Source organism: Varanus komodoensis, unplaced genomic scaffold (assembly GCF_004798865.1).
Source record: "Varanus komodoensis strain SLA01 unplaced genomic scaffold, ASM479886v1 scaffold38, whole genome shotgun sequence".
Lineage (NCBI taxonomy): Eukaryota > Metazoa > Chordata > Lepidosauria > Squamata > Varanidae > Varanus > Varanus komodoensis.
Genome location: NW_025335909.1, coordinates 1,847,932 through 1,872,849, shown reverse-complemented (window position 1 = coordinate 1,872,849; position 24,918 = coordinate 1,847,932). Strand labels below are relative to the sequence as shown.

At 46.7% G+C, this 24,918-nt stretch overlaps 1 protein-coding gene across 2 annotated transcripts in view; it reads left to right on the top strand.

The window, feature by feature from the left end:
* The first annotated feature begins 985 nt into the window (after nucleotides 1-985).
* Nucleotides 986-24,918, top strand: part of ARVCF (ARVCF delta catenin family member) — a 195,269-nt gene continuing 171,336 nt past the window's right edge. Inside the window, exon 1 of one of the 2 annotated variants that reach the window (XM_044440633.1) lies at nucleotides 986-1,388. In XM_044440633.1, coding sequence (XP_044296568.1) covers nucleotides 1,368-1,388 — 21 coding nt within the window. In that variant the 5' untranslated portion in view covers nucleotides 986-1,367. Of the gene's footprint in view, nucleotides 1,389-23,299; nucleotides 23,752-24,918 lie in introns of those variants that run through there. The other variant, XM_044440631.1, reaches the window with a different exon arrangement.

The window sequence follows — 24,918 nt, the reverse complement described above, 5'->3', positions numbered from 1 at the left end:
TGTATATTGAATTTCCAGCAAACAAAGTTGAGCTAGAAAAATTGGACCAAGACTCGAATTCCACGCAAGGGGGCAAATCAGCCCTTGGCTCTTCCACCCTGAAGAACTGCTTTGCCCATTCTGAGTTTTCTTGCATGGATACAAGTTCTGGGCAGTGTCTGTACATGTGTTGGAAGAGGCACGTGTACCGCATAACATATCAGAGGGCTGAATCCCATTTTACCCGTCCCATTTTCCCTCCATGCAAGCAGTGAAATATTTATTTATTTGTTTATTTATTTAGAACGTTTCTATGCCGCCCCCATTGCAACAAAGCCTCGGGGCGGCTCACAACATCCATAAAATAAACATAAAAATACAATCAATAATTTAAAAACTGGTACCATCTTGGCTATATATATTGAAATCTATAAATACAATAATAATAAAGTAACAGTTCAAATAACTTTTAAATAAAAAGGTCTTCGCCTGGCACCGAAAAGCAGTTAATGACGGCGCCAGGTGGACCTCTCTGGGGAGCGCATTCCATAGGTGGGGAATAAGCAGTGTGTGCTCTTCACAGGGGGTGACGACACATGCCTCGGGCATGATGCTCCTTCCCCAGGTTAGGAGCGGCCCGTGCGTGCTGCCATTCTCAGTGTGCTTGGAAAGTCCCCTGAGGCATCCGCTCGGAGAGATCTCGGAAGAGATCTCAGAAGAGGCAGGTGTGCCACACCTGGCCCAGCTTTTGTGCCGGTTGGGGGTCTCTGCCTGTCTAAGTCGGGGGCATCTTCCCAGGGCTGTGGAGAGGAAGCAGGCTCCGGAGAGACCACCCTGGCTGCTTGCTGATGGCGTCCGTGGGGTCTGGCGTGGCTGGCTGGCTGGCTGGGTGTGGCCAGAGGGTGCTGTAGTGTGGAGCTTCCAGCTGCGACTGTCAGTTTCCGCTCCCCTGCGAACTGCGAGAGTTTGCCCAAGCTCGATCCTTGCTGGGGGAAAGCGGCACTGCCTCCCCGAAGAGCAGCAGCCGCAGCCCGAGGAGATCCGCTGGGTTTCTCCCTCCTCCCTCAGGAATGAAGAAGGGGGGGGATGCAATGAAAAGCATGTGAAGAAGGGTCCCCCCTCCCTTTCTTTCAGCGCAGCTTGCATTGGGGGCCGGCCGTTTTCTCCTCCGCGGATTGGCTCCGCCACTGTCTGGCTCAATTCAGACGGGTTCTCCAAACACTGAAGGGAAGGAGGGAAAGCCGAAGGCGAACAGACTTGTCAAAGCAGGGAGGCAGCACCCCGTAAACCATCCTGCTCGCAACCTGGATTGTTTTGGGACTTAATTTTTCTCTTTTCCTTATTTATTTCTGGCCCGGTAGGGACTGCAAACCTGGCAGCTTGCATAAATGCCTGCAGAACTCAAACAGGTCAGTGGGTTAACTTGGCATGCATGCCTGCCTTTCTCGCCGGATGCCTGCTCCGTTTCGGGGGTGTAGGGGGAGGAGGTGTTTGGTCTCGATGGTACCTAATTAATGTGCATGCACTTGGTGTTTTTAGTCTCGTGGTTGGTGTGGCTTGAAGGGAGTCAAGCTGGTTTTTCTTCTTCTCCAGAGAAACAAGGACAGGGATTCAGCTTATGTGCCTAAAAAAAAAAGGCTTTTCAGAACGATGGGAAGATCTGCTTTTGGCAGGGTTAACAGTTGAGACCAAGGGGAGAGAAGCAAGCTATTGTTTTCTCCAACCCTTTAGTTCTGGTCTATAAATCCAGAGAACTCTTTTGGCACTGACCGGAAAATAGGCATCTCCCCTAACAGACAGAATAAGGATCTGCTGAGTTTTGCTGTTGCTGGATCTGCTCTGCCATACAGTATCTTGTTTCTGTGTACAGAAAGGAAGAGAATGTGAAGGAAAGTTGATTTTAGGTCGGACAAGTGTACCGGGGTGTGTGTGTGTGTGTGTGTGTGTGTGTGTGTGTGTGTGTTTGCGTTACGCAGTGATACTACTTCGGGACTTCCTTCACTCGAATTTCATGGCAGGACTGGTTCAAAATAAATACATACTTGCAAAAAGTATACACTTTCCTTCAATGAGCTTGTCATGTACCTTAGGAAGGAACTCTGAAGAGGGAAGAAAAAGAGCCAGCTGGATGTGAAACACACCTTTATTATCGATGCTGTTTTTAAATGGCACTACTTTGCTTTGAGTCTTAATTCTGGGACTGGAAAATGGTCAATGTCAGTCGGCAAGGAAAGTGACCACGAAGGATGGTTTTGGTCTTACGCGTCTCTGGAATTGCTTGTCCTTCCCTGGTCTTCATGGCAGCAAACGGCTGAACGAGGGTTCTATCAAGGGGGTTGTTTCAGCGCGTCTCCAGAGATGGGCCACCTGGATGCTCTCTGAATTCGTGGCACCCTCTCTAACCTGGCTCACAGGCAAGCTGAATTGCGTGTCTGTGTGGGAGCATCTTGTTCAGGGGCTGGACTTTCGCCTCCGTCTTGAATCCCGTTGCTCCAGTTATTAGGAGTGTACCTCTGTTATCCATTCCTGTGATCTCTCTTCCGTGGCAATGCCATATTCTGCTGGTGGACTAGCACAGTTATTTTTAGAGAGCATATCTGGCCCAGACTTCATTGTGTGTCACAGTGCACCCTGGCATGAATGCCTGCTTGTTTGTATTCCTTGGGGTGCGTCTAGCACCTGTGGAAATTGCACAAAATGAAAGTATTTCTCACTGCCTGTTTGTGCTGCTACATTGCAACTCTTTCAGCTGCCTCTGTGCCTGCAGTCATCTGTTGGTGCACACCAAAGTTCTCCCTCTCTCTCTCTCTCTCTCTCTCTCTCTCTGGATATTTTTCTACTCGGAAGGTGCAGGGAAAGAGAGCCGACCCTAGAAATAAGGCACAGCACTTCAGCAGCGATGCCTGAGGCCCAACATAAGATCTGCTTATACATTTGGGTGAGAAGAATCCAGCAACAGAGGAGTGCAAACACAGGGGCAGATTCTGATGTGAATTTTCCCATGCCACTCTTATTTTTCAGGGTCAAACGAAGCGAGATCGTGTTGGGGCTTTGATTGTAAAGGGGCTGTGGGGCGTTTTGGGGAAGACAGACGTCTGTTTTGCTTCCTGTGCTCTTTCTGGATGGTTCAGGAGACTAGATCAATAGAGGCAATTTCAAAAGTCTGAATTCCTTGCATGTTTAAAGCGGTGGATACGTGTGAGCATGGCCATCCTTATAAGGGCATTGGTGGTTCCTGAACCCCATGCTGTCAGAGGAATTTATTGTACAACAACAGAGGTTTCACAGACTAAGGAAGAGTGCTATAAATCCCCTTCTTGCAAACCGCATGCGATGGCTGATAACATAAAACTGCTAATACGGGGCAGAAACGAGAGCTTTTTCAAACACAGCTATTCATGTGCATACCCCACACTCCATTGTGTAAAACCCGAAGGCCACAGCTGTTGTGACGTGAGCCTTTTGGCTACTGGGGGGCGGTGGCTAGGAACAAAATGAATAAATAAAATGTGGGAATCCGTGATCCAGTTTCCTGGAAGGGGGGTGCTTAACCCTTTCTTTTCTGCACTGTTTCCCAGACTGAGATGCCTCTACCCTTCCACACACTAGTTGCTATTAGCAATTTGGGCGGAGGGGAAGAAACCTGATGCAATTTTAACAACACCTTTTGAACAAGAGGGTTGGATGGAGGGAAGGGCAAGGACCTCTCCTCCAGTGGCACTGCTCTAAGCAGGCTGGGGAGTTTCCACACAGCTTCATTTTGGGATAAGCGAAAAGTTTGCAGAGTAGATCATGAATCTCCTGAATTAATGCTTAAAGATTTTTAGTCTCCTTCGTGTTCTGTTTGTATTTATTTTTACTTATTTTTACATTTATAGCACACTTCTTTTTTTCCTTTTGCAAGGAACTCAAGGTGACTTACATAGTCCCACTTCTTGTTATTTTGTCCTCACAACAACCCCTGTGTGATAGCTTAGGTGAGACTCGGCGACTGGCCCAGTGAAAGACACCCAGTGAATGTCATGGCTGAGCAGGACCTAGACTGAAGCTGCAAGGTCACACATCCTTCCACTGGAAAGCCTTTAGGTAACAAAAGCGCTCAAGCTGACACCTCAAGGCTGTCTGTGCGGGCCCCTCATGAGCCTTTCTGTCACTCAAGTGAGTGCGGAATCCCACAAGGGCCCTCTCGCCACTTGAACTGTGCCCGAGCTCTGAGAGATCCTCAAGCTCAGGAAGGTTCATATGGCCAAGAAGTGCATCAGATCCTTCTCCTGAGGACCACCTACATGGCTAAGTTCGCACGGATCCTTATTCACTCCTGTTGGATCACTTTTGCCCCTAGAAGAGCTGCTTCAGAGCTGGTTGGCAAGCTCAGTGCCTTCCTGAAGGGCTTGCTTCACCTGGAGTTGGCACCTGCTCCATGCAACACCCCCAAAAGCCCTTTGGTCAAGTTAGGCATCGGGCATTATGGGGTAGCAAGGCAAGAACAGCGGTCCTTTTTAATGGCCAAACTCCACATCCAAAAGGACAGGAAAATGCTAAGCAAGGGCAACCCCCGGCAAAGAACTGTGAATGTTTGTAACATAATCCAGTGGCACTTGAGAAGGAAGGGAGAGGCCACAGCCAAGCAACTTACCTGCTTCTCATCAAATTGGACTCCACTAGCACGCTTGATGCTTCTTGTTCCAGAAGAAGAAAAACAGCTCTATAGAACAAGCATGAAATTAGAGTTGTTTTGCTTAATGGGGTAAGAAAAGGGTAACCCACATAGCTCAGCTGTTTATATGCAGGCCACCTGGATCAAAGGGAAGGGCTGCTTGCTTCCCAGGGCTTTTTGTGTACATCACGCTGTATAGCAGTGTTGTAACTCAATATCCTGGGAAGTATACTGATTAACCTCAGACTGCCCTTCCCAAGTTTGTGTACGCCTCCTTCAAAACATCCAGCATCACTTCTCTTTACTGAGCCTCTCAGTTGCACAATTCTCTTTTTATTTTTGCAACATGGTTTGCCTAACAGGGCTGGTTCTTACCTGTTCCTTATCACTGGCCGTGGTGATGATCTAAGTACATGAAAAGAGCCCATGCGACCGGCGTCTCTGAAAGCAAGGTGGCCCTTATGCCAGTGAAGCAGTGTCCTTCAAGCATGTTGCGGGAGTCCTGATGGATCAGGGTTCCCCACTCTGGCCCAGCAGATGCTTCTGGAAGCTCCCAGGCAGGGCATGAAGGCCTCGCCCTGCTGTCTGTTCCTCAGCTACTGAGGTTCAGCGGTGTGTTGGGGTGACCTGGCTCCTTTTTGAACTGGGCTCCAGGTACTCATTCTCTCTACCTGGAGAATCCCACCTCACCTCCTGCCTGACCTCCCTCCAACATTGCACGGCAGTGAACAATAATAAAATGCAGATTAAGATGAGAACTTAATGAAAGCATAACATAAACGGCTTCAAATTCACCAAAGAAAGAAACTGCCCACCCTCCACCACCTGGCAGTGGTTTAGAAAAAAGTTCCGATTCACGGGGGAGCAGGAATTTGGGGGGAAGATTGCAGTCAGTTCCCAGCAAGGGCAAACTTTGTTTTCTACTCTTGGTTTAAAACATGTACTTTTTAGAAGAAAAGACAATTACAGTGGGATGTTATAAGAGGTTCGTAAAATGATGCCCAAGGTAGAGAAAATGGGCAGACAGGTATCTTCTGTCTGAATACAGAAGTTACACACACACACTTTTTAAAATCGTGTAGAAGGGACAAATCACATTGTTGAATAACAATACAAACGAAAAGATGAGACTTATTTGCTGTGCTTCTCACTGGTGGGATTCTCTTTGCTTGTTTAAGTCAGATGGACATGAGCAATAAAGATCTGTTCTGCAAATATTTGCAATCAATAACGCCTTTCCTCCCTAAGAAGCACGGATTTTCAGAAAGGATAACAAAAAACAAAGCACACTGGAATCCCAGGAAAATTTCTCAACGGAGGCACTCAGTGCAGCTCTTCTGAAACCTGTCTGCAGAGAAATCAAAATAAACATTTTGAAGTGGAAAGTAGCAGGAGTAATAGGAAAATGCCTGTCTCAGTAATGATGACAGATAACTGAAAAAAGCAACAACTTAGAATGGAAATCTAGGCTCCAACCTAGCTAGGAAAAGATTAGGCCCTCCCTGCAATCAAAAAAAAAAAGTCCATTATCCTCATAATGTATTCTAAAGCTGAAGTCATATACACACCCTGACTGAATGCAGCAGGACTGACTTCCAAGCTCAGAGAACCAAGGTTCAATTTGGATGCTAGGAAGTACTTCCTGACAGTTAGGACCCCAGGGGTATGGAATGGGCTTCCACAGGAGGTGGTTGAGGCCCCATCGGTGCGGGTGTTCAAGGATAGGCTGGCCATGCACATGGTGGGCATGTCGTGAGCAGAGCTGGCTGGAGCTGGGGGTCAGACTAGATGGCCCGGGAGACCCCTTCTGACTCGCTCTGTTTCTGTGCTTCTAAGTAGGCATTTTAGGATTAGCATTGTGTGTATGCATGATTCTAATAATCTATAAAGGATTGCTTCAAAGAATCTTCAATTGATCTAGCTGGGAGACGGGAGGTGCAGTTTCAGTAGTGGGAAACTTCAAGCTCCAATTTCTTTCTCAGATCCACTCAGAGTTTTAGCTTTTAAATTGCAGGATAGCCTGGGCTTATAGCATCCTAAAGATCACATACATGTGAATGGAGATGTCTGGCCCTTAAGATGATTTTTTGAGGCCTTGCTCTATCTTGTGCCATACTAGATTTTTGGCAAGAGGGAAAATTATTGCCAAATGCCAGACTCGGTTTGAATTGCTCCAGTTCTTGTCACATCCTTGCATTGGTTCATTCCTATAGGAAAAGTTGTGCTTCTTTGAAGCAAACAGGGATGTCTGCTTGAAATTTTGCAAACATCTTCAGGGAACATGCACTCTTGCTCACATTCAGCATCGAATCAGAACAGTTTCAAATGATTTGCACACTGAAATGAAATCTGTAAACCCCCCACTGTTTATAATGGAAGCTTTCTGTGCACTTTGTATTGGTCCGGCTGTTTGGATTCGCTAGCAGCACTGTAAATCTGATTGCAGACTTCCATCAAGTGTGCATGAGTGACCTGCCCCTGATTTTGGAATCTGTCTCTGAATAATGATTTGATTATCTGTAGACTTCCTTATTACATCAGCTCTTTTACAGATAAGCCCATGAATACATTTACTATGCAAACTGAATTTTTAATCCAGTTGAAATAGAAATAAATATTCATAGATTTTGCCATTTTAAAATATTTGAGCCAAGAGCAGGTTTTCGCAGATGGGAGGAAACACCTTCTGTTGGTAAACTGAACAGTTTTTTTCTTTTTTCTTTTCCCTTTCCCTTTTTGAGCTCATCATACTATGTTAGATGATGGGCTTTTTACTTAGTGCTTTTTAAGTACAGACTCCTCCTTCGAGATATTTTGGGCTTCAGTTTCTACCAGCCCATCCAGAATGGCTCCCCTTCCCTTCCCTTCCCTTCCCTTCCCTTCCCTTCCTGCAGGCAGCCCAAGGTGACTTCCATATTTTTCTCTGGTTCAAAGTCACCCAGTGGCTCTCCATGAGGATAGAACCAGGATTGCCTGAGCCCCAGTCCGGCACTCCAGCTGCCATCCCACATTGGCGGTCTGTGGGGAGGAATCCTGGGAGTTGAAGTCCCAAGCATCTGGAGCATGCCTGGTTGGGGAAGGGCAGTCCACAGTGACAGCAGCTCTCCAGGGTATCAAGAGTCTCTTCAGGGATGCACAGCTTGGGGTCTTCCAGACATTTTGGCCTGTCACTCGCTCATCTCCCACAGTAGCCGAAGCTGGCTAGAACTGTCGAGCGTGGTAGCCCCAAACATCTGGAGCACTGCAAGTTGTCCACCCCCAGGCTAGGATTTGGGCCTGCTCTGCCATTCATTTCTCAGAATGTCCTCCCCGAGTTTGTCTTCCCTTTCTGCAAAATCACACAGGTGGTTGAAAATCACAGTTAAACACATTCTAAAATACATCGGTTTTGACTGAACTAACCATGCAACAGAACAAATGTCAAAGGCAGTGGTAGGCAGTCAAAAACAAATGCCAAATTTCATTCCTTTAAAAAAAAAAAGCCAGCTGGACTATTGTATTTTTTATTTGTTTCATGTTTACAGCCAACTCACAAAGTAGTGACAACATACTGTTCATTTGCGGTTTGTCACAAACACAAATTGATCAGAAGTGTTTCTTTTCAGCCACTTTTGAGAATGCTAGTGAGCTTTTGAGAATGCTAGGATAAAGTCAAATCCCGTATTTCGTAATTCCTTGATAAAAGTCCGTGTTGTGAGGCAAGGGGTGTGTGTAATGAATTTGAAGAATGAAATGCTTCTACTCTGTGTTGACTGATTTGTGCGTTATCAAAACTTGTCTGTTTCCCTTCAAGTTGATACCAGGCAACAATACGGACATTCTTCCAAAGGCATAAAGTGGCCAAGGCTGGCTGTTAATCACCTCCTTTATTGCATGCATTTTGTACAGCGCCATTTTGTACAGCGCATCACTCCTTGTATATTAAAATGTGGGGCCAGCCCCGAGAGGCTCTGTAACCCATAAGAATTCTGTCGAGCCCAGAACATTAATGAGCCAGTGTGGCGTAGCGGCGAAGAGCACGGGACCGGGACTCAGGCGACCTGGGTTCGAATCCCCACTCGGCCACACAGCCCACTGGGTGACTTTGGGCCAGTCACAGACCCTCAGCCCAACCTACCTCACAGGGTTGTTGTTGTTGTTGTTGTTGTGGGGATAAGATGGAGGAGGAGAAGGATGTAAGCTGCCTTGAGCCCTTTGTAGGAAAGAGGCAGGGTATAAATCGAAAAATAAATACTGAAAGGAGGGCGGTTGGACTCGATGGGGAATGCAGACTCGCTCCACATGCTCCTTCATCCTCACCACGGTCCCGCGAGATGGGCAGGACTAGGAAAGCATCGCTGTGCTCGGGGCAGCGCGAGTGTGCGAGGAGAAGCAGGCCGTCCAAAGAAGCTCCTTCAGGGAAGTTCCGGGATGGATCTGAGGGCTTCTCCACGCAGCCTTTGGCCGGACTCTGGAACGGGCTGTGGGATCTGGAGCCGGCCGCACGTGTGGGCCGTAAGCCACTCTCGGGGGCTGCTAGCCCTGTGGTGGCTCCCCGTTCTGTCCAGGCTTGCCAGCAGCGTGCCACAGAACGCCGCTATGAGTGGAAAGGGCATTCGTGCTGGGCTGCTGTGGAGAGGAGACTGGGCCAAGGAACCTTCCGGGCCCATCAGTTCTGTTGTGTTCCTTTTTATAGCATTAAAGTGACTACTATTCATTCATTCAGTCAACTTATATTCCACTATACTAATCTAATCTTACAGAAAACAACAACGTTATCTAAAATAACAGTCATAAAGGCACCATGCCATAAAATAAAAAACCTACTGCGCAGCCAGAGACATAGAAACATAGAAACAGAGCGAGTCAGAAGGGGTCTCCTGGGCCATCTAGTCTGACCTCCGGCACCAGCCGGCTCCGCTCACGACATGTCCAGAGACGTTAACCTTTTGTGGCTGAAAAGAGATCCACACCACTTATGAGATGGAGAGGCAGAAATTCCTCCCTCCTCCCATAGGTGCCTACCCAGGTCATCTTTGGGGAGGGGTCCTCTTCCAAAGGTTCCCGTCCCAAGGGAAGTAAGATGGGTGGCTACCAGAAGGAGGGCCTGTCCTTTTTTGGCACCCTGGATTTGGAATGAGCTCCCCATAGAGGTGCGCCTGGCTCCTACTTTGAATTCTTTTCAGCTCCAGGTGAAAACCTTTATTTTTCCCAGTATTTTAAAAGCTTACCTTTTAAATTTTGTTTTTATGTATTCCATTTTATTCTGTACCTCTGCTGTGCTTCTATGCTGAATCAGAGCAATTGCTATTCTGGTTTTATTCTTTTAAATTAATCTGCGTGCACACGTGAATTTAAAATTTAAATTAAATTTTGTTAACTGCTCAGAGAGCCTTGGCTATTGGGTGGTATAAAAATAAATAGCATAGTCTCCTCTAATATAAATCAAAATTTGGTTGGTTTGGCATGAGAGTATTGGAAGAAGGCGGAAACGGTTGAATCGCTTGTTATAAATGATGCAATGCAGGGCAATGCATGTTTACTCAGAATTAAAGGAAGCTTACTTCCTAGCATGTAAGTATAGGATTGCATTTTAAAAGCACAATCTTATACAGAATTACTTGGATATTAGTGGGGCTATTCAGCTTGTTCTGGATTTCAGCCAGGAACCATTAAGCCAGACGCCACAATTTTGTAGGACTGCAGTTTCACTCATCAGGCCTAGAGCTGTCATAGGTAATATATATATTAGGCCTTAAGATCAAACAGGAAGAGGCATCCATTTAAACCTGGCAACGGCCGCCAGGATTTGCCAAGCTGCATTGCTTGAACCAGGACAGAGCGGGTGCCTTGCGGGAAGGCAGCGCCAGCCGAACGGTGCAGGAGACGGTTGGGCTGAATTTTAAAGGCTACAAAAAATGGCAGCTTATAGGGGAACCATGTGCAGCTGGCAGCTGTATCTCAGCCCTGGACAGACTTTGGCGTACTTGCAAGCCAGCTTCGCAGGGAGTCTGCAGGCATGCACGACTGGCCGGCCTTTCCCGGGGGTGGAGGAGGGGAATTCCACATAGTGCAGGAAGCACCACCTATCGGTGCCCAGAGAAGATCTCAGCACGAGATAGGGGTGTTGTGTGTGTGTGTGTGTGGGTGGGAAGTTGGTGTTAAGCACAAGCATCGAGTGACCAGACAGTTACTTTAAACATGAATGGAACTTTCCATTAAGGTTGAGACTTCAAGCATATCACATAATAGTTGCTACTGTGGTACTGGGCACTCTGGAAGGCAGGAGGCTCATTAATATTCAATATCTAATCCTAGATTTCTTATCAGTGTTGGGGACCTCACAGCAGGATAGCAGGGAGAGTGGTACCAATCCTTCGCTGTTTGGGGAGTCATAGACTCCTTTCTGCCTAAACATGCATGGGATTGTGCCCTCGGGCTCTCAGAAGAAAGCTAAGTGAAGATTAGATAAACTGCTTGAGTGAGACATCACAGGGAGACACATGTGATGTCTGGCTCAGCCACACAACCAACCTCCTTTGAAGTCACACTGGTTACAACAACTACCTCTCCTTTAACAGCCTTAGAGTTTTGGTTAGGTTATAAATAGGAGCAGGTCTCAACAAAGAAACAACATATTCTAGATAGTATACATACCAGTGGAGAAGAACAGTTCATTGGCTAGAGCAAAGGAAGTGATTGCCGTAAATCCATGTCCCAGGATCTGGCGAGTTAACTGAACCTCCTGAGGAGAGCAAGGAGAATACTACTAAATCGATACATGAGAGGGGAAAGTTGCCAAAATGTTCAGGAGCACATTTAAATTCACACCCACACTTGCCCTTCATGCCTGGGTTTCACCATTTCCTAGCTGGCAATTGGAACCCCGTGCAGTGCGAGCTTGCAGCTGTCATGGGGTGATGCAAACCTGGGGCGACCGATAAGTATTAATTTGGGTGCCGGTTCTCAAGCAGCAGATGGGAAGGATGAAAAAGCAAAGGAGAGTTTGCTTGATCCATTTTCTTGCTCTCCTGCCACTCCTGACAAAGTATTTTAAAAGCAGAAGGCTCCTCAATGTATTAGGATTCTTGGCTTGATGCGATCTAATGGACACCACATTAATTTACAAACTTAAATTTAGTAGGTGTTTCTGGATGCATTTCAAATGAGATTGCACCGTCATGTGCAAAACCGTGAGAGCTTATATGCTTTTTCTTCTTTCATTTGAAAAACTCAACTCTCTTGACAGATACCTGAGTGGATATTTAATAACAAGCAGCATAGCCTGTTAACCCGTACTGTTAATCTTATCTAGTGCCTTTCTGAGTGTCAGTGGAAAGTGTGTGCAATTCACGGTATAGCCTTGCGAAGACACTTTCAATGGATAAGGCTAAATAAATTCAGTCTCCTTTGCTTAGAGTGCTTTTTTGTAACCATGGAAGAGTCCGTGTTGCCATTCTAGCCCTTGTTGCGTGAATTGTGTGTTTCTGTACACCAAATTAAATTTAGGATATAGCTTTCGGTTCCATGCATACCATACAATATCGTGGGCATATGACATTCCTTTCTGCAGCAGTGTGTCAACAGGGGCTGGAGGGAATGGAGTAGAAGTTTGTCCTTTCTTGGCTGCCCGAGGTGCTTGTGGCACTTACATACCTGAGGAAGGTATCTTCCCCTAATGCGTGTCCTTAGCAATTTGCTCTTATCCACGCCCTTCTGTGGGTCCCTTGCATTTGCCATGCATCTCAGGCAAACCGGCGGAGTTACCTTGTGTTTTAGGATGTGATCTGAACAGGCTACTGTGTCTCTGCTCATCGCTGTTCAACTTTTCATCCATCAACGTCAGTCCAGACGCCAGCCGACGGCGCAGCGATGTCAAGGCTGTGAATTAAGCAGGCCCCCCTTTCCCCTGCGCACACCCTGTTTCTAGGATACTACATAATCCCCGGTGGGTTATTTCTGCAGGGAGAAACACTGAATTACACTGGAAATATTCAGCATCCAGCACTCTTTCCTCCCAGCCACTCACAAGAAAGGCGAGAGGTGGCTCAAAAGAGGTGTGCAGACGGTGTAAGGTGAAGCAAATAAGATATGACATTTTAAAGTCTTCCTCTCTTTATTATTAGATTAAAAGGAGGCAGAAGGCAATGCAATTTCTGTTATTTATTAAGTGTCAAAAATGACCTTCGCATCTGGAGTTGGAGCATCCATGGCCCAGAATGCCATTATTTTAAGAGCTATAAACACTGTTTAATGTGCTTCATCACCTTGCTAAAACCAGGAAGATGATGCCTTACATCTGTGTACATCATTTCCTACCTAAAGAGACTGTGATGCTTTTAGGTAGTGACAGAAGTGGAATTTATTTTTGCTCTCTCCGCTGCCTCGCGGGTCTCTTTTGTTGTATCTGGAAGAGCCAAATTCTCAGATGTCTTTCAGTTTTGGTGTTTCTGAGTTCCCTTCCTGCCTTTTAAAATGCGTGTATTCCATTTGGCTGCTGTCTACCATACGAGTGCAGAATTTGACACTCCTAATCATGTCCTCTGTCATAAGCATTCTGACCACTCCTTTTTATTTTTGGAGCAAATGCTGTTGGAGAAAGAGTATAAACTCTTCTCTCTCAGCTTCCTAGCCTGACAAAAAGCAGCAATATGGAAATAAAGAGTGTAGAAGCTTGTAGGCTTAAAAAGTTAATTTGGAGAGTAACTCAGCTGCAAATTGGGAAGATGCTGATGAGAAGATAACAACTGAGGCATGAAAGGGTCAAGAATGAACTTTGACTTCCATTAGTACACGGGTCGCATAGAGATAAGATTGCTAGACTTAGTAAGACTGGCCTATTTCTAATTTTTCCATCCAAGATTTGTGCCTTAGTTCAAAGTCTGTGCCTGTCCTTCCCAGGAATCCAGGAATGTGACAAACCCAAATTTTAAATGAACAATACTGTTTGTTTTGAATGGAGAAATGGGTTGGGAAAAGTTATTCGCTCATTCGTGCATCTCCTTAGCCATTCACTCCGCCCGAAATGTTCTAGCCATTGTGTAGTAGACAAAACTGGGCAAACTGCCCTGTCCCTGACAGGCTTCAGGGACAGGGCAAAGAGATTTCAACAGCCAGAGGGAAGGGAAGGGAAGGGAAGGGAAGGGAAGGGAAGGGAAGGGAAGGGAAGGGAAGGGGGAGAGTGGTAACATGTTTACCGGGCCACTGTCAAGAGCAGGCACAGCTGGGATCCTTCTGAAGTCAGGAGTCAGCTGGCAGGATCCCCCAGGACTTGTTGTCCTCTTTGCCATTGCGAGCACGTTGTTCACCAGCCTCTCTCTAGACAACAGTGGTGGCAAAAAGTTGCCACTGCCTACTTTACATGGGCTCTCTGCCCTGCCGAACAAGCAAGTCGGGGAGGAAGAAGGTAGCAGCAGCAGCAGCAGCAGGTGCCAGAGGTGCTGAGAAGGTGGACTCACTCAAGCAGTGGGTCCATTGAGGTGGTCTTGCTCTGGAGCTTACCAAACAATGCAGTTGGCAAGCTGTGTTGGGGAAGCCCTCTTGGAAGAATGGATAGCCAGCCTTCTATCATACATCCCTGGTTCTTGTTGGAGAAGCTGCTTGGCCCAGGGACCATGGGGCATCCGAAGGAGAGTCAGCTGTGCAGCAGGACAGGGTTGAACAGCAGTTTCTGGACTCCCACTCGTGCCGTCGCATCCACAAATCCTGTTGTTTTGGAAGCATGATCAGTTTCTCTGTGTGACACCAAAGTGTTTCTTTCCTCTGGGACAAACGCTTACGAGTGCGTCCTGCAACCTGAGATTTGGCCAAGTGCTTGGTGTTAATATAGGCTTTCTTAGACATTTCTTCTGCACAGGCTGCTCTGTGGAACGGGTAGGGCTGGTGGGTGAATAATTCCCCCTTTAGACAGCAGGCTGGTGATCTTTGGCCATTTCTGTAACTGTAATTCTGTGCTCTGCAACATCTTGGCTGCTTTAGAAATCCAATCCCAAGCCACTTCAAAGGTGCTGCTGTTGGCCTTTGATCTCTCAAGAGTGGATTGGAGAATCTGAATATCCCATGCCAACATAGGATTACTTATATTTTTGTTCCCTCCCATAGCTTCACATTTTCTCCCTTTGTAATTTCCCCCCATTGTTTAGCCTAGCTGGCTTTAGAAAACACTAAAAAGTCAGTTAAAAGCTAACAAAAGTGAAATCTGAACAACATTTAACCCCCCTTCTTTTTCTTAGTCTGTACCAGAAGCCTAGCAAATACCAGATAAAGCCCCCAAGAACTTGGCTTATGTCCAAAGCCCTTCCAGAAAAAGGAACTGATAAAATCAACATCTGCCTTGTACAGCAGGTTAGCTGAAGAAAGACCCATTGTGGTAGTGGCTTGAATGTTAAGTTTGCATATTTTATTTTATATTTTAAACTGCGGGTGCATTTCCACAATTATAGCTCACTCCCTCTTGGTGTTCAAGAAACTTGGCCAAAATACATTATGCGGAGGGAGTTTCATCCTCTGCCATTGCTTGGGAAGGATTCCTACAAATAAAAGTATAACTTTTCCCTTCCTTCCTGTTTTGAAAAGAGCATATATAAAGGAACTAAGTTCTTCTCCAAAGCATGAGAGCCAAGATTTGTGGTCTTGCTGTAAAGAAATGAACTCTGAATTAGATTTCCAGTGGACATAAATAACATGTAATTTCATATCGGAATGCTCTTCCTTGCTAGTTTATTTTGGGACAAATGGGAAAGACTTGCCTGTTGCCCTGTGACCATGCCTTGGTGCTTTCCAAGGTTCATGCTTAATCTGCAGACCAAGTCCAGTTTTTGGGGGGCTTTGGAGCAATTTGATCTAAAAGGGGCCCTTGAAAGTTCCAGAGGGAGGAATAAAGAGAGGCCAGCAAGGGAGGGATGGAAGGAAGTGCAAGATGTGAGTTTAAAGCAAACTCAGTTGATCCAGGGCCAGCAAGGATTGGTGATCCCGTTGGACGCTGTGCTAAGTGTGGGACAACACAGCAGTCCTGAGTTTCTGTTGACAGGCCCCTTAAGGATATAGCTCGGGCAGATGCCCAGGTCTCTCGGTCTCAGATGCTGGCCATGTTTCATCTCAATGAGGAACGGCATCCAGCTTTTTGGAACGGGATCCGAGGACAACCCTGTGTGCAGCTGAACCATAGGCCCAACTTATGGGTCAATGTTTATTCCAGTATGGCAGTACTGGAACAGATGGATAAACCAAATAGGTGAAATGATTGCTGGGGTGAATATGGATAATGTTCAGGGGCCGAGGTGGATGGCTGAGAATGGCGGACATGTATTGGAGCGTGACGGACACATTTCTGCGGCATTTTGAGCAGCACTTTCCAGAGCAGATAGCAAGGGAAGCACAGCAAAGTTCATGTGAGTTGGCAGATGAATGTATCTGTTGTGAGGACCCTCAGCATTTGTGGTTGGACAAAGATGCGAAACATGGCTCTCATGTTTAGGTTTCTGCCTGCCAGGTTGTGGCCAAAGACTATGGGGAGTGATGACAAGGACACGTCAGCCTAAACTTCATGTTCCTATTGCTCTTGGAGAACCTTCCTATTGCTCTTAAGGAAGAACTTGCATTAAGAAGAAGAATCTTCAAAAATCTGAGGAAGCCAGAATCGACAGCATCCAAACAAGCAGGAAAGGGATCAACGGGTTTGCCGGAAGCACGATGCTTGCAGAAGGACTAATCAATGCCAGGGGTGTCCTAATTTAAGTAGCAGAAGCCTCACACTTCCAGTTAGCATTTATATTTGTTTTAGAGGTAATGGTTTATTGATTGAGAATTTTAAGAGTGATTTTAATACCTTGGCATGAAGGCGCCGTAAAGATTTTGTTATATCTTTGTCAGCCAGTGTGTTGTAGTGGCTCAGAATGTGGGTCCGGGACTCGGTGATCTGGGTTCTAGTCTCCACTCAGCCATGGAGCCAACCTGGTGACCTTGGGCCGGTCACTGCCTCTCAGCCCAACCTACCTCACAGGGTTGTTGTTGTGGGAATAAGACTGGAAGGAGAAGGAAAATGATGTAAGCCACCTTGTGTTGTGTAAGAAAAGAAAAAGTGGGATATGAATCTAATACATATCAAGGGGTATACAAGAATAATTAAGAAAAGCACCTTAAAGTGGAGAACCCCCAAGCTGGTCTATTGCAAGCTCCTCCTGTCCCGTGGCTACACCACCGTGCATTAATGCCGGCAATGGAAAAAGGACGTAGCCTTGACTGAAACAGATGAACATTTTTGCTTTGCAACAGTCACATCACAATCCTCCTCCTCCCCAGCACATTTTTCCTCTCGTGGAACAACAGCAACATCCCAAACCATCTTAACGGGATGTGAACAAGTTGGGTCCAGTGAATCCAGTAACGCCTCCTTTGGACCTCCCAAAGCATGAATCAGGCAGTGTGTGCGACTGCTCCAAGTGGAAACGGTTCCGCCCAGTACCCATGCATTCATCCCGGTAGGCCTTTGTTGAAAGAGTTGGAAGGCCGCGGCATTCACTGATGGAAAGTGCAGAAACAGCTGTTTTTCTTTCTCTCGTCCTCTTTTTAGCGGAGCACTAAGATCGAGCTACTGTTTGTAAACCTTGGCAGACAATTGGGGGGTGTGCTCGGCTCAGTGGCTCTGCTTAATGCAAGCTTGTGACCGCCATTGCTTGCCTCTGAGAACGTGAAATACTAAGACAGAAGAATTGAGGCTGGGCAAAAGTTTCATTAAATTGAGTGGATATGGATTGTGGGGGAGGGGTGGATCTGTCCAAACACTTGTATGGGAATGTTGTCATACACCTGTCATGAAAACTCTGGCATCCCAAATCACATTGCACCATGCTTTGGCCTTGTAGTGTAAGCAGAGCGCAGGAAACAACTGGCCAGATGTTTTCGCTAAGTTTCCCTGGTATGGTAATCCTGGAGTTTTTCCGTCTGTGTCCTACCTGGATGGCACTTGCTTATGGCAACATAAGTAAGCACCTTTGGAAGCCTATTATCACAGCTTTCCTTAAAACTTCCTGAAACCCTTCTGAGCCCACACTAGAACAGCTCAAAAGGCCTGGGTTTTTTTCCCCAGTTGCTAGACAGGAAAACTGCTCAGGAAACCCAAGGAAAGCCTGTGGTGTGCAGGAATTTGATTTTTATCCATGTATATCCTGTACAAGGACTGTAAAAATGTCTCTCAGTTTCAGCGAGGCAGAGCATCCTCCACAGAGAGGAACAAATCAGTGTGGTTTTTGCCATCTGGGAGGGACAACATTTTTGCCTTAGATAATTGTGATTGTTTTCTTAATGTTCATACAGGAATATGGACACTGCCTGTGTCCAAACAACGTGATACTCGGCCCGAATGTAAGCTAAGGGCTGAGTGTGCATTGAGGAAATGTGGATTATTGTGTTGTGTGAATCCAGAGGTGCTAACGTGCGATGGCTTTTAACCATGAAGAGACCCTGGATTGAGAAAATAGGCAAATGTAGAAAGCCCTGCTGGATTGGACCAAAGGTTCCCATGGGGGCAAGTCAGCTGCCCGCAGGACCCCTCTGGCAGGATAGGCGCAAGACCTCCTCCTGCCCACGCTCCTCAGCGACTGGTGCAGGCAGGCAGGCCACCTCTGAGAACAGAGGAAGCACATAGCGAGGCCACTAGCCACGGGGGGGGCACTGCCACCTCCACAAATTTGCCGAGTCCCCCTTTAAAGCCATTCAAATTGGTGGCCATCCCAACTTCCTGTGGCAGCGAGTTCCATAGTTTACCAGTGCATTGTGTGAAGCAGTTCTTCCTTTTGTCTGTCCTAAATCTCCCAACTTCATGGGATGATCCCAGGTCCTAGTTTTCTGGGAGGGAGGGAGAAAGGTCTTCCTCTGCACTTTCTCCACACCACGGGCGCAATTTTAAGCACCCCTGTTATCTCTCCCTTGCCTTTTTTCCTAAGCTAAGCGGTTGTTGTAGCTACTCCTCAAATGACACCTGCTCCAGCCTATTAATTCTTATCAATTAGACCGAATAAGGTTGTGTACCTATCTTAGCTAGTGGTTTAGACAACAGGATCACTCATTCCAGGGCCGTCCTGAGATATTCATATGAAGTACAAAATAGAAAAGCTTTAAATAAATAAATAAACGAACAAATAAATACAGCTGATCTTGTCAGAACCTAGTTGAGATGCTGTGGTGAATGAGCCACATTTTACAACTGTCACCTTGCTGAAAAGGACATTATTGAGTTGGGAAAAATGCAGAGGAGGACAACTAAAAGGACCAGTTTTGAAAAATACGGTTGCAATATTTTCATTATACTGCTGTGCAGTGGACCAAGTCAGAAATCCTCTCTGGATTTTCTCTCTGCAGAACGGATTCCTGAGACGTTCCTAATGTTTTCTGTGCAGAATGTGAAATATAGTCCTTGGACCTCATAAAATTAAATAATGTGGATAGTGAGGTTCATATTAAGGAATTGTCCAGTTGACTTCCACATGATTAGGAATAAATGAGCAAGTTGTTTTTGAAGAAGACTTCCTTCTTAGTTGGCCATTACCCCATTAAATGCTTTCAGTCGCCGGCCCTATAGATTTTGCACCAGACCGCAACTATTTTTCACCATTTTCTGGGCGTATTGTGCTAGTTCCCTTAGAAGTGAGATATTGACAGCTGGGGATGGAGGCTTCTTCCCTTCTCTGCCTGGAGACAGGATCTGGAGGCTGCGGTTTATTGGCCAGAGTTGTCCAGGTCCACTCAGCTAGCTATAAATAAAGGAGGTTAAGGCAGAACAAGCTGTTCCATTGCTGGGCAACGATCCGCTGCCCCCAAAATTAGGGAAATCCTTTTAGCTTTTGATGTGAGAGGAGATCAATGTAACTAAACGAGGTGGTCCCCCTCCAGATTCTGAGGCTTGTTTTCCCAGTCTTTGCCCAATGCAGTTGGTTGGTTTGTTTATTTATCCATAAATGTGCTTTTGCAATGCACTGTTCCTAGGCCAGATGTTATTAAAAGCCCTCTATGTCCTTTGAAAGAGAGGATGCTTTGCTTGGGAAGGAAGACTATCCTGAATAAAAATGCCAATCTGTGTGTGACCCCATTTGAAGGCTCAGACACATGCCATAAATAGCCTTCTGCTCAGTCAGGCCTGGGTCTCCGGTTTGGAGGATGGTGTTTGGAGGAGACTTAATCCACTGGGTCGTACCTTTCTTATCTCCGGCGGCATCCCGGTCATGTTTTAAGCCACTCAGCTCCCTGCTAGGAAGAGAGAATGGCCTTTGTTTCCTTTTAAGTGGAAAGATTCGTGTTCACCCAGATTGCTGATCATGTGGGGGCTCCTTCAGATTCTACCTGCTCACTCACCAGGTCGACAGCCTTTGTAACCTTTCATGTCAGTTTGCAGAAGGGCTGCCCTGAAGATTTATGGGTCTAGAGAGCTGTGTGCCTGGAGTGCTTCCATGTGGGTCCATGGCATGGGGAAGGGTCCAGTGTTATGGACAGAAGCTGAGGTGTTGGGGAGATTGGTCCCAGTTACTCCCTTTTGGGAAACTCTGGTTAAGGCGAGAAAGGAAATCTTCTTGGAGTGGTATGCCAGGAAGAAAATGAGCGAGAATGAAGGGCCCTTGGGACAAAGAGGGTCAGTTTGACAGAACTATGCAAGGGTTGTTGTTGTTAGTTGCGAAGTCGTGTCCGACCCATTGCGGCCCCATGGACAACACTCCTGCAGGCCTTTCTGTCCTCCACCGTCCCCCGGAGTCCACCTGAGCTCACGCTGACTGCTTCAGTGGCGCTAGTAGGCAGTAGTGTTAAAGGAAAAACTTAGGGATGGGAGAACAGTGCTCAAGATGGCCAGGTTGTTCTTGCTGCTTGCTTTGTTCCTTGTTCTCTTCACATTTGTGATCATTCCATGCCCTATGCCAGTGTGAAAATTGAATTACACAATACATAACTTTCCCCCAAAGATTAATATGAAGCTGATTCAGTCTGCAGGGCAAAGGTCCACACGTTTGAAAAATTGTGCAAAATTAAACCAGGAAGCTGTGCAAATTGAACGCGACTGCATGTCTGACAATGTGCTAAGCTTGCATTCATTTGTTTGGTTGCTTACATTTGTATGGCACCAGATATCCAAAGCTGTATTCAGCAAATGCATACTCCTGCTTGGACTTGGGTTTTCAAACATGGCATGCTTGCAAAACTGGAAAGCTCATACTGCACTAGAACAAGCTAGTCAAGAAGTGGTGTGAGGAGGTTGTACGTGGACTGCTTTTAGTGGCACAATTTGCCTTTCAACAGATTCAGAAGCTGAAGATGAGAGAAGGAAGAAAAGCTGGACTATACAGAACTAAACAAAACTGAATTCTACCTCAGGCACACCATAGAGCGTGAGATGATAATACTGAGGCATCAAACAGTCTCTGAGGGTGCATCTATGCAGTGATTAGAAGGAAGAAAGGACAGAATCCTTCTTTTGAGAAGGTGTTTCAATTTCACAAGGTCAGCGCTGGGACCCATTGTAAAACGAACAGTTCTGAGTAGAAAAGTGAAACATTAGATGTGTAAATGAAGCAAAGACTCTACTGCCCTTCGGTCAACAATTAAAGATAACAGCTGAAATTACAACCAAACAAGCAAGCAAGAAGTCCAGGGATGCTCATCTTGAAATATTCTGTCCTGTTAGTGTGACAACCTGCAGAACTGAGAAAATGGAAATAGCATCTAATGATGAGTGATCACAATACTCTGGGACTTTGTGGCAGATCTCACTCCAGCCGTTGGATTATGCACTGTGGTTACCCCTTCAGTTCGACTCCTAAGTGGAGGCACTACAAACTCCACCCTCTTATTCTTCTCTTCCCCAGTCAGTTTCTATTATTGCTTATATGACAGGGCCAAAGTCTATCAAAGAATCTAGAGGGGTTCGCCCACTCTCTTTAATTTCACCCATGGAGATACTAATTAAATGTGTGACTATTTCTTTACATTAGACTGTGTGGGGCTGGAGAATGCATTGGTACCAGAGAAACCCTAAGTAATAGGATTGTATGGGATGCCCTTTTCACAAGAATGGCATGATGGTTATTACAGTTTATCCAGTAATGTAGTGAACTTTCCCAGCCTGCAAAAGCCAGAATAGTTTTCTGGAGCCAGGCCAAGACTTGATAGCCTTCAGCTTGTTAGAGAACAGCAGAGATAACTCCCTTGGAGCTGCTTCTCCCAAGTATATCCTTAGATAAGAACAGCTTTTGCTGTGAGAAATGAAATGATTTCCTTTACTGAATAGGCTTTGTCCTTCCCTTGTCTCCCAGGAAGGAGCAGGGGTTTGCAGCTGGTGTACTGTCAGTCTCTGAAATGGGGGGAAAGAGAACTTTCTAACATCCATGACAAGAGGATTGTCTTTTGTTCTTGACTTGGGGAGAGGAATGGATATGTAGCTCCCCCAGAAAAGTTTGGATGCCCACAGAGCATCCCCTCTTGTACCCAGGGAGCTGACGTGGCCATAGATAAGGGGAGTTTAGTTTGCTTGTTTATATTCTGCATTCCTACATCATGACTGTGTTAGCACGAGTGGTTTTGTTTCATCCTGACATTCCTCAAATTAGGAAGTGAGGCATCTTAGCTGAATGAAGTTCCGGAGATGAATCAAGGGCCTTCACTGGGCGGTACCCAAAACAAAAGAGCTGGTTACGCTTCCTGAATGTGTAGAAGAAAACCGAACTTTTAAAAACTGGCACAGAATGGGTACCTGGAATGCCTAACCGTGCCCATCTCCCGTAATAGCCTGCCTCATTTCTGCTAGGGATCATCAATGTGCTCTCACGCGAGAAGACCATGAGTACCTTTACAGCTCTTTTCTTTTCAGAAAGACACGACCACTGCCACACAAGGCACAATTGTTTTCACAAGCCTCTGGAGTGGCTGTGAGGTTTCACTGAGGACTGTCACAATGATCGCCACATTGCAGGCTTCTGGAGCAAATCTGGGCTCTCTGATCTTGTTTGGTCTCATTCGTTGATATCACTGGAGCTTTCTCACTGTGGATCTTTCTGTGTCTTCAGCTGCACCGGATCCTCTGTTCTGAACAGCCCGTGTGCCTCTGGGACTGAAGTCGCTGCCACTCTGCGCCACAAATCAGCTCCTGCTCTCATTGTGTGGCTTCCTGCCTCGCCTCGCGCAGTTTTCAGTGCTCATGTGAAGCATCGCCGTGTCCCCGTTGGCTGCAGTTGCCTATCCAGCAGAGTCATAAATCTTGGAATCTTCATAACCCTTAAAGACAGAATAGCATTTCTTCTGTGTGTCTTTCTCTGCAATAAGCAAAGCAGCGCCCATAGCATTATTTTCCCAAAAGGAAAAAAAGAAGAAGAAAACAAGGACGACACCACCCAGCTTCAAGGCTAGAAAATGATCATTTTCATAGTATGGGTACCAGCGGTGTGGCTGCCCCCAAGCTTCTAAACTGGGTGCAGGGGGGGATCCAATGGAAGAATAGAGAGGGAACAATGGGCACTGTGTTTCTCTCACCCTCCAAAACATTTCGGTGGCTGATTTTGGCTGCCTAAGAGCCCACTCTGGTGCAAGCATAGAAATGGCAGCCTTTCTGCCCAGGATGGCAAATGTTTTCTCCCCTACAAGGGGGAGAGGCTGAAGCATCACTGGGATTCTGCCTCCCCCGCCCCACCCCACCCCACCCGAGGATGGTCTTCCCTCTTGAGGGCATCAGGCAGTGCAGAAAGAATCACACTGGCTGAAAGCTTTGGACCCCTGAGCATTACAGGAGCCCTCAGGGTCAGCAGCCTGGGAAGGATGGAAGCTTCCGGACCACAAGCCCTGACAGTTCCAGATGAGATGCTTTCGGCTGAATAGCCCCAGATGCTTCCTGCCAGGAGACACGACCCATTTCTGAGAACCCCGCCAAACTGTTCCTCAGATCCCAATGGGAGGCTCCCTACCAGTTGGTCAGATGCTACACGCATCCAGTTTACGGAGCACAGAATGTGTGAAGTGGCTGCCAATATTCGCCCAGTGAGGTCACCTTAGTGGCATTGACAAAGCCTATTCGATTTACCTCCCTCCTTTTTCCTGGAGGAAACGCAAGGTGGCTCATGCTGTCCTGTTCTCCCTGTTATCCCCACCACCACCTTGCCAGGCAGGTAGGTCAGGCTGACCATCAGTGACTGGCCCAAAGTCATCAGTGGGGATTAGAACCAACTCTCCCAAATTTAACACTTGTTTTGGCACTTTCCTTCTCAGGGGAAGCTACTGGGCTAATGTTCTCTCCTCACTTTCTAGAAACTGGTTCTGTCTGTCTGTCTCTCTTTCTAATTCTAGCAGCCAGAATGGACAGAGAGACAGGTATTGGTTTTAATTCACCTGGTATTTAGTTTCTCTACCGTGTGGTGTTCTTGTTTTGAAGTTATCCTATTTCTATTTTAATTCAGTGGCACATTTCTTCAGAGCACTTAGTCTCCTTGATTTCAGTTTTTCTAGCAGTAAGCTGCCCTGCAGGCTTTTAAAGAACATACATGTCAAGTAAACATGTTTGCAAGGCAGAAGTGAGCTGAAAGGGTAGGGGCAGGGGGAGTCCCGGAGGCCACTTGGCCCTTCCTCTGAGACCCACTGCCGCTCCCCAACTCCTGCCCTCACGTCCTGGGAGCAATGCTCCCTTGTTCCCGGCCAGGCTTCACCCTGTCCCTTTTCGGCCTGCTCGTCAGTGGGTCAGGCCAGTGGAGGTGCAAAGCACAGGGCTGGGTGTCGCACCTGTAACCTTACCTGCCTTTGTTCAGCTACCCTGCGGTGAAGGATGCTGCCCACTTAGCCATGTTGCGTAAGGTGTGGCCACCAAGCCTATTGCTACTTGTGGAAGTGGTGTGTCTGGCTCTGTGTGTGTGTGTGTGTGTGTGTGTGTGTGTGTGGATATCTTGTTGCACGCATTGGGTGGCTATCCCTTCCCCGAATTCTGCAGAGGCCTCTCCTCTCCTGACTGTTTCTCTCTCTGAAAACTGCCATGGAAGCAGGGCAGTGATCTGGGGGATAATTTATTTATGTATTTTTCGATTTATATCCTGCCTTTTTCCTACAAAGGGCTCAAGGCAGCTTACATCTCCCTTACAACAACAACCCTGTGAGGTAGGTTGGGCTGAGAGTCTGTGACTAGCCCAAAGTCACCCAGTTGGCTCCATGTCTGAGCAGGGACTAGAACCCAGATCCTCTGAGTCCCAGTCCCAGGCTCTTAACCACGACACCACACTGGTTCATTGTACCTTAGCAACCCCCCTTTTAGAACAGACACTGGAGAAAACAGAGTTTCCATCCTATTG